Source organism: Lampris incognitus, chromosome 13 (assembly GCF_029633865.1).
Source record: "Lampris incognitus isolate fLamInc1 chromosome 13, fLamInc1.hap2, whole genome shotgun sequence".
NCBI classification, from domain to species: domain Eukaryota; kingdom Metazoa; phylum Chordata; class Actinopteri; order Lampriformes; family Lampridae; genus Lampris; species Lampris incognitus.
Genome location: NC_079223.1, coordinates 13,003,970 through 13,012,841, shown reverse-complemented (window position 1 = coordinate 13,012,841; position 8,872 = coordinate 13,003,970). Strand labels below are relative to the sequence as shown.

Sequence of the window (8,872 nt, the reverse complement as noted above, 5' to 3'; positions counted from 1 at the left end):
CCAGGGGCGACGTAGGATCACGCTATTCCCTTCGGTTCCCCCTCCCCTGAACAGGCGCCCGGACCGACCAGAGGGGGCGCTAGTGCAGCGACCAGGACACATACCCACATCCGGCTTCCCACCAGCACACACGGCCAATTGTGTCTGTAGGGACGCCCGACCACGCCGGAGGTAACACGGGGATCCGAACCGGCGGTCCTCATGTTGGTAGGCAGCGGAATAGACCGCTAGGACGCCCAACCGATTCAGGTTTTGAAAAACAGCACAAACCTGCCGGCTTCAAATGATTTGTCGGCCTCCGATTTATAAACTACGTCAGCCCAACCAAAATAGAAGTAAATGCGGATCTCTCACCGTCCCGTCTCTTTTTAACACCGACTGTTGGTGTTTTGTCCTCAGTGACCTTACAGTGTGTCAGTAGCAGGGTCCAGCTAACCTCCCCTGGCTCCGTCAGAGGACTCAGACTGGGTCCCAGCCGGTCGGAGCCGGCTTTAATAGACCCCGTCCCCTCACAGCTGTGCCCACTGAAAGACAGAAATAACTCCGGGCTCGTGGCTGTTCGACACCGGCAAGTGTTGGCAGGCGACATGGGCTCTGTTCATGGACACCAGCTGGGCTTCATAACGCAGCCTACCCACCTTCATCTGCACACTTCTCACATGTATGTGCTATATATACTCTATATGTACATACGTGTATTTATACACACACACACACACACACATATATATATATATATATATATATATAGTCCCCTGTCTCTCTGTTTACTCTGCAGGTGGGAGCACCTGAGGGCCCGGGTCTGGTCCAGGTTGGAGTAGTCCTGGCTGCAGCATGGTCTCTCCCTGCTCCTCCCCACGGCCACCTGTTCTGGTTCGGTCGTGCTGCCTTACTTTCTTTTCTACACTTCACAACACGCACACGCGTCTTACACTCATTCACACCCCACACCCCTGACGTCCACGCCGCACGAGCTGAATATTTAGTCACTCCTTTAACTCGTCTAATTTGATTTAATGAAGACGACCCCTCCCCCCTCTTGTTTCCCCTCCCCAATTGTATCCGGCCAATTACCCCACTCTTCCGAGCCGTCCCGGTCGCTGCTCCACCCCCCTACCGATCCGGAGAGGGCTGCAGACTACCACGTGCCTCCTCCCATACATGTGGAGTCGCCAGCCGCTTCTTTCCACCTGACAGTGAGGAGTTTCACCAGGGGGACGTAGCGCGTGGGAGGATGACGTTATTCCCCCCAATCCCAACAGGCGCCCCGACCGACCAGAGGGGGCGCCAGTGCAGCGACCAGGACACATACCCACATCCGGGTTCCCACTCGTAGACACGGCCATGTGTCTGCGGGCGTCCGTAGGGATGCCCGACCAAGCGGAAGGTCACACGGGGATTCGAACCTACGATCCCAATGTTGGTGGGCAACGGAATAGACCGCCACGCCACCCGGACACCCCCCCCAAAGTATCTTTTGTTTAAACCCCATCCTTGGTCTGTCTCCCGTTTGTTGTGGCCTAAGAGCAGGGTTACAATCACACAAACACACACACGCACACACGCGCGCACACACACACAAATAACCACCACACGTGGATCCCTGGATCCTGATACACGGCAGGGTATTCTCTTAATTATGACTTTATTTTATGATATAATTGCATAGAAAAAGGCACAGCTCTAAGGTCTGTGAAAAATACAGCCTTTGTAGTTTGACAGAGGATGGAATTGAACTCGACCCCCCCCTCAACAACCGCCCCCCGCCCCGCCTCCCCCACAACCCCCCCCCCGAAAAAACAAAACAGCTGGACTGAAACACTCGGCGACAGTTTTTGAAAATAGATTCAGTAACAAACGCTGATCGTGAGTCTCCTAGGGCGCCCTCTTCCGTATGTACATGACTTTTGGCATTGAAGTGTCTGCGACAGGCTTTGGAGTCTTGACATCTGAAGTCGGGGAACCAGTTTTTTTTGTGTGTTTTTTTGTGTTTTTTTTTTTGGAGTATTGCTGCGTCCGCAGTTCCCCTTTCAACACGAACTGTAAAAACCGTGAAAAACCATGAAGAGTAAAAACCAGAGGTGGACACGTGTCGACTGTGCACAGGAGTCCCCCCCCCCATCCCTCCCCCCTCCAAAAAAACAAAACAAAACAAACAAAAAGAAACTTAATCATAAACAAATTAACTCAAGACAATATACTTGTGTAAAAAAAAATGGCTTCTACCCATCATTCCATACTCAGAGTACATTCCTATCTGAAGCAAAGTACATTCCTAACCATATACTCTGTACACACAATTTACAATCCAGGTTTTCATTTCACATCAAAAAAATAAATATATTTACACGGGAAGGGAAAGAAAACAGAATAAATAACTTAAAAACAATCACCCGGAAGTGAAACGGCGAGAGGAGAGCGAGAGCGCGCGAGAGGCGTGAACGGCGCTAGCTGCTACTGTTGTCCGCGTGGCTCACGCTCACACTCGGCCTCGAACTCGTTCCCGCGCGCTCAAAAGCCCGCGACGACAGGAACTCGTTTATAACACACCGGATGTGGTCTGCCTGCCTCGGAGAGCCGCTTGGAGAGACCCGGTCGGGGGTCTACGCATGCGCGTCTTCATGGACTGAGGAAGCAACTGAAGACCAGACGACGTGTCGATATTGTAAGCGGTTATTTTGTTGCCCGGTGCGGGATTCGATCCGGGGTGTACTGCGCCACAAGGCGACGTCACTAACCGCTCGGCTAAAGGGTCAGACCCGCTAGCTAGGGGGCTAACGGGTCTTATTAGTAGTTTACAACATAATAACTGGTTCGCGTCAAAGGAGGATCTCTTGTGGGGTGACATTGGCTCCGGTGTCCGTTGCAGTAAAGCGATTGCATGCAAAAAAACGTCTCGGCTATTAAAACAAATTGCACCCAGAAACAGCACATGATATAACCGCCCGTGTTCGCAGTTCCCGCGGGAGGAGGAGGAGGAGGAGGCGCTACAGGACTCCACGGGCCATAGTGAACGGGACCTCTCGCCGAACATCCTTCGCTCCAACTCAGAACGGGGCACGAAACCGCTCGTTCATGCGCAACCGACCTGGCCCCGCCCCCCCCCCCTCCGCGAGGATAGATGACGTCATCGCGTAGAGGGGTAAACGGGCAGCGGTGGACGCACGGCGTCCAACTGACGAGCCAGGCGGTCGTCCATAATATCCCTAAACACGCTGTGTGCAATCCGTCATAATGACACTAGCTGACCGGGGGGGAATCCCCTCCCCCCTCCCCAATTGTACTTGGCCAATTACCCCACTCTTCCGAGCCGTCCCGGTCGCTGCTCCACCCCCTCTGCCGATCCGGGGGGAGGGCTGCAGACTACCACGTGCCTCCTCCGATACGTGTGGAGTCGCCAGCCGCTCCTTTTCACCTGACAGTGAGGAGTTTCACCAAGGGGGACGCGGCGCGTGCGAAGGATTACGCTATTCCTCCCAGTTCCCCCTCCCCCTAAAAGGGCGCCCCGACCGACCAGAGGAGGCGCTGGTGCAGCGACCAGGACACACCCACATCCGGCTTCCCATCCCGCAGACACGGCCAATCGTGTCTGTGGGGACGACACGGGGATTCGAACCTCCGATCCCCGTGTTGGTAGGCAACGGAACAGACCGCTACACCACCCGGACGCCCACGTCCGTTGCAGTATACGTGACAACTTCTCGGTTCGTTTTGGTGCGTAAATGTGTTGCGTCGGTGTTAGGAAGCAAGGCCGCCCTCTCTTGCACGGGTGTGGGATCAGGTTTACCGCCTGGTTCGGGTTTACCAGCTCGTCGTTGGAAAACCCACACTGAAAAAACAAAAAACATATCCAAGAGACTCACAGCCGACCCATCGACAAATGATTTTAGACCAGCCTGGTGCTTCGGGGTCAGTATTTATGACCGTACAGCGTCGGTAGTGTCCAGTAATGGTGTTCAACCCTGAGATTTACTGTGTGGGCTTCAGTTCTGAATTAAAGTGTGTCTACTGTGACAATGTGGGTCGTGTGCAACAATACTCATATGCTACAAGGTGGTCGTGGTTCACCTACGTGGGTCATGTTGACCCACCAGCCAAAAAAACCCCCAAAACAAAACAAAAAGAAGTGTACAATACTAGAAGACACCAGGGTTGGGGTTCGATAGCCTGTTGATGTTTTGGGAACCGGTTCTGAGCTGATAAATAATCCAGATTCAAGACTTAAACGAATCTCTTGTCCCCCCCCCCCCCGGCTGCTGTGGAAGACAAAACCACACTTCTGACATCACGGTCCAGGGGCAAGAATGGGCCCAGACATCCGCAGATCATAAAAAACAATAATTTCTTCTTCTTTTTTTTTTTTTTTACAAGTGACTAAGAAGGTCCAATACAGGGTCCAATACTGAGTTCAGATGTGACAGAAGTGCTGTCCAACCCCAACCCCCGCTGCTGGAGAAATCCTTGAGGCAACGTCACATTTCGCCTACATTTGATTTGAAACCAAGATGAAAACGCTTCAGAGGGGACCTTATAAAACTGGACTCCTTTCTTTTTCTTTTTAAATCGTCAAGCTGGACGTGTTCGGAGACCCGAACTCGATGTCGGGTGACCGTGGATCTCTGTGACCCGTCTCCACAGTCCCGACGTCAACCAGCAGGGGGCCTCGCGTATCAACCGTTACTATGGGCAAATTGTGTGTGCGTACACGCCCATGGAATTTTTTATACCCCTCCGGTTTGTCTGACGGTCGCTCGCAAAGCATGCCGGTTATTTGCCCTGCCTTCCTCCTAACCCAGGCCTGCGAAGACGCCGGTGTCAGCCGGTCGGCGTCGTCCTACACCGGTCTCTCAGACCCACTTCAGGGCTCAAAAACCCCATGGGTGTGTCCGCGCAACCTCGCCCGCGGTAACCACTGACGCACGAGGCCTCCGCAGGTCCTCCCGCGTCCCGGCCGACTTCCGCCCAGCACGAGACGGCGTGCCAGCGGGGCGAGCCGGAGAAGACAGCGGTTCGAAATGAATTCCAGACGAGCGTCGAGAGACGGACGCCTCCTCCAATCAGAACTCCCCGACGGCCGCAGGGATGGGCGGGGCCGCGGGGTCCTCCTTCCTGAAGCTAGTCGTCGAGCTAAGCTAACGCGTAGCACGCTGGTAAAACGGACTCCTTGTAAAAACCTTAATTAATTTACAAAAGAAAACAGAAATAAACCAAAAAAACAAACGAACAATACATCTGCAGTAGGATGAGGATTAAATAAACACTATTTGATCGTGAGAAATTGTCTTAATTAATTAACAATAATAATAGTTTTAATACAATACAATAAATTAAAGAGAGCATCTCGGGAGTGACCTCTCCGAGCTGGTAAAGTGTAGAGGGGAAATAAAACTAACACATAAAAAGACACAAACTTGTGAAGACGACAACTGGGAAAGTGGTCATTTTGAAAAGGCACTCGACTGCTGAAAGCCATCCCTTCAGTGTGTGTGTTCAAGTGAATGTGTGTGCGTGTGCACGTGTATGTGTGTCTATGTGTGTACGCATCTTTGTTTCCCCGGTTACTTCATTTCTTCTTTTTTTTTTGGAAAGGCAAGCACAGTGCATGCACAGTGTTGTGTTGTAGTAGTAGTTGTAGTTGTAGTAGTAGTAGTTGAAATAGTAGTTCTGAATGACATCACATCAATGCTTACAATTACCGGCCTTGGAAAAAGAGTATAAAATAAAAACAAACAAAGAAAAAAAAAAACCCAGATAAAATCGACAACCAGAAAGGAAAAAAAAGTGACCCCAATTTTCGATTCCAGTCTATTTGTATCTGGATTTAAAACAAAAAACAAAACATCTATTGTCTCTGAGGTGGTCCTGTTCAGGTCACGATCCCACCAAGACCTCCATGATATGGTCCAGTTCTGTCAGGTCGATTTTAAAAGGCTGATTGGCGGAAACCTGGGGGGTGGGCACACTGTACGGGGACACCAGTGACTTCAGGAGGTCATCGGCAGTGACCACGGGCGACATCTTGGAGAGGCCCCCGCCTGCTGCTGCTGCGGCTGCCGCCGCAGCCGCACCGACCACCCCCGTGTTCGTACACGGATCAAAGTCGTACATGGATGTGTCTATGTCGGCGAACAGGATGTCGTCTAACGCCAAGTCCGAGAGAAAGCCTGAAGGCGGGGAGGAGGAGGGCGGGGAGGAGGAATGGGAGGTGGTGAGGTCCACCAGGCCGCCAGGGGGCAGCGCAGGCAGTGTGTCCATCGGCCTCAGCTCACCACAGCGGCCTTCCGCCAGCGAGATGGCCACCACCTCCGGTTTGGGACACGCTGTCCTGCAGTCTCTGGGCTGCTGGGAGCCAGGGGCCAGAGGTGGATCGGGTGTGTGCGCTTGAGGTGGGGGGGGTGTTTGGGAGGTAGTCATGGTGGTGGCATTAGCTGCTGTTTCTGTCCTTGTTATGGCTGTGGGCGGTCCCAGCTCCATGTTACTCAGAGCGGAGGAGAAGCCGTCATTGGATGAGGCAGGCACAAGAATCTGGGGGGCAACGCTGGTCAGGAGGGCTGCAGGGGCGGGGTGGGTGGAAGGGGCCGGAGGAGGGGGGAGCGAGGGAGGCACAGGTGAGGGAGAGGTGCAGAAAGAAGTGTCATTGTCCTCCTCCAACAGCGAGGCTGGCGTCAGACAGGCCTCCAGAGGGGCGGGCTCAGCTGGGGCCGCCTGGCCAATGGAAGAGGCCAGAGGGTGGGGCGAAGGCGGGGCAAACACCGGAACGAGCAGTGCCGACTGCTGGGAGACCTGAGGCGTCGGCGTCATCGTCGCCGCCGCCGCCAACATGCCAAAAGAGGGAGGGGCCTCGCGGAAGCCCTCATCCATGGGGTCGTCGGGCGGCGGGGAGGGGGGCAGCAGCAACGTCCGCAGCGTCCCTTCCTGTTTGAGCTCGTCCTGGATGCGCCGCAGCATGTTGTTGATGAGCACGCGGCGCTCCAGGCTGGGCTCACCTGGCGGCCGCTGGCTGTACAGCTTCATCAGAGAGATGTTGAAGATGGTCTGTCGCTGCAGCGTGTACGACACCTTGGACAGACCCTCGGGGGCCGGGCCCTCAGGGGACAGGCCCGGCCCCCCCATCATGGCCCACGCCAACGCTTTGCCTTCCAGCCCTTCTTCATCCTCATCCAGTTTTCGCTTGGCTCCCTTACCGTACATAAATCTGTAAAACACACCGAGAGAGAGAGAGAGACAGACAGACAGAGAGAGAGAGAGAGAGAGAGAGAGAGAGAGAGAGAGAGAGAGAGAGAGAGAGAGAGAGACAGACAGACAGACAGAGAGAGAGAGAGAGAGAGAGAGAGAGAGACAGACAGACAGACAGAGAGAGAGAGAGAGACAGACAGACAGAGAGAGAGAGAGAGAGAGAGAGAGACAGACAGAGAGAGAGAGACAGACAGACAGACAGAGAGAGAGAGAGAGACAGACAGACAGAGAGAGAGAGAGAGAGAGAGAGAGAGAGAGAGACAGACAGAGAGACAGACAGAGAGAGAGAGAGAGAGAACATTTTTAGTTTTATGTTGACTGCAGTATGACTGTGTGTCTCCAGTGCTGGCTCAACAGGGCCACACTGATTATTTCCATTTCAGATGAACGAGTTTTTTTCCCCCCGGCGATTTCTACAGAACCAAGGTGAAAACTGTCAGCTAGCCACGTGCCGAGCGGAGCAGCGGCTGAGCGGCGTCGCTCTTTACACAATGAGTGATATTTAAAGAGGTTTTTTTAAACTGCATGCAAGTGTGCAGGGCTTTAAAATGCAGTAAAGGCTGACACATACACAGCAAGTTATGTAATAGCAGTGTTCCCTGCAGCACCACAGGATCATAGGGCAGATTTACAGCCCCCCCCCCCCCGCACACACACACACACACAGTCGACTTTTCCCCTCCACGAGCGTCGAACCGCCATATTGGAACAGTACATTGAGTTACTCAGAGCGGGGGGAGGGGGGAGGGGGACATGCAGTTGGACATAAAGAGGGAGTCTCTCAATTCAGCTTTTTTGTAGCTTTATTGTGGTTATTACAGCATTATTACAGTATTATTACAGTATTGCTGAAGCACATTGTATAAGGTAACATTTCCAATAAAGTAATTTAAAATCTCTCTCTCTCTCTCTCTCTCTCCTCTCTCTCTCCTCTCTCTCTCTCTCTCTCTCTCTCTCTCTCTCTCCTCTCTCTCTCTCTCTCTCTCTCTCTCTCTCTCTCTCTCTCTCTCTCTCTCTCTCTCTCTCTCTCTCTCTCTCTCTCTCTCTGAGTTTTGCCGGTTTTCTCAACCTTCCAGCTGCATCGCAGGTTTCATGAGACAAGAACGAGCCCCGTCTGTCTGTTTCTAGAGATCCATTCCTCCCACCACACTTCAATCTATCAGCTCTTCTCTGCCTGTCTGTTTAACACATGTCAACACGGGGACGACAGACAGCCAGAGTGAGTACAAACAGGAGCAGAGAGAGACAGAGGGAGACAGAGAGAGAGGGGTGGAGGGAGAGACAGAGAGAGGGGTGGAGGGAGGAGAAAGAGACAGAGAGAGAGAGGGGTGGAGGGAGAGACAGAGACAGGGAGGGGTGGAGGAGGAGAGGGGGTGGAGGGGTGAGAGAGAGAGGGGTGGAGGGAGGAGAAAGAGACAGAGAGGGGGGGGGTGGAGGGAGAGACAGACAGGGACAGACAGAGACAGACAGAGACAGAGAGAAGGGTGGAGGGAGGAGAGAGAGAGAGAGGGGAGCAAAGAGAAGAGAGGAAAAGGAAAGGAAGGCAGGCATTTCTGCAGTGTGTTTGAGCCTAATCCAGCCTGACAGGCTCACGCACCCAGTCCCTGTCTGTACACACTGCGCATGCTCCTCCCCA

General features: G+C 53.3%; 1 protein-coding gene across 2 annotated transcripts in view; it reads right to left on the bottom strand.

The window, feature by feature from the left end:
* Window positions 1-2,183: 2,183 nt before the first annotated feature.
* sertad2b (SERTA domain containing 2b) overlaps window positions 2,184-8,872 on the bottom strand; it is a 43,141-nt gene continuing 36,452 nt past the window's right edge. For both annotated transcript variants that reach the window (XM_056291807.1, XM_056291806.1), the window contains exon 2: window positions 2,184-7,195. In XM_056291807.1, the coding sequence (XP_056147782.1) occupies window positions 5,872-7,191 (1,320 nt within the window). In that variant the 5' untranslated portion in view covers window positions 7,192-7,195 and the 3' untranslated portion in view covers window positions 2,184-5,871. The remainder of the gene's footprint in view (window positions 7,196-8,872) is intronic.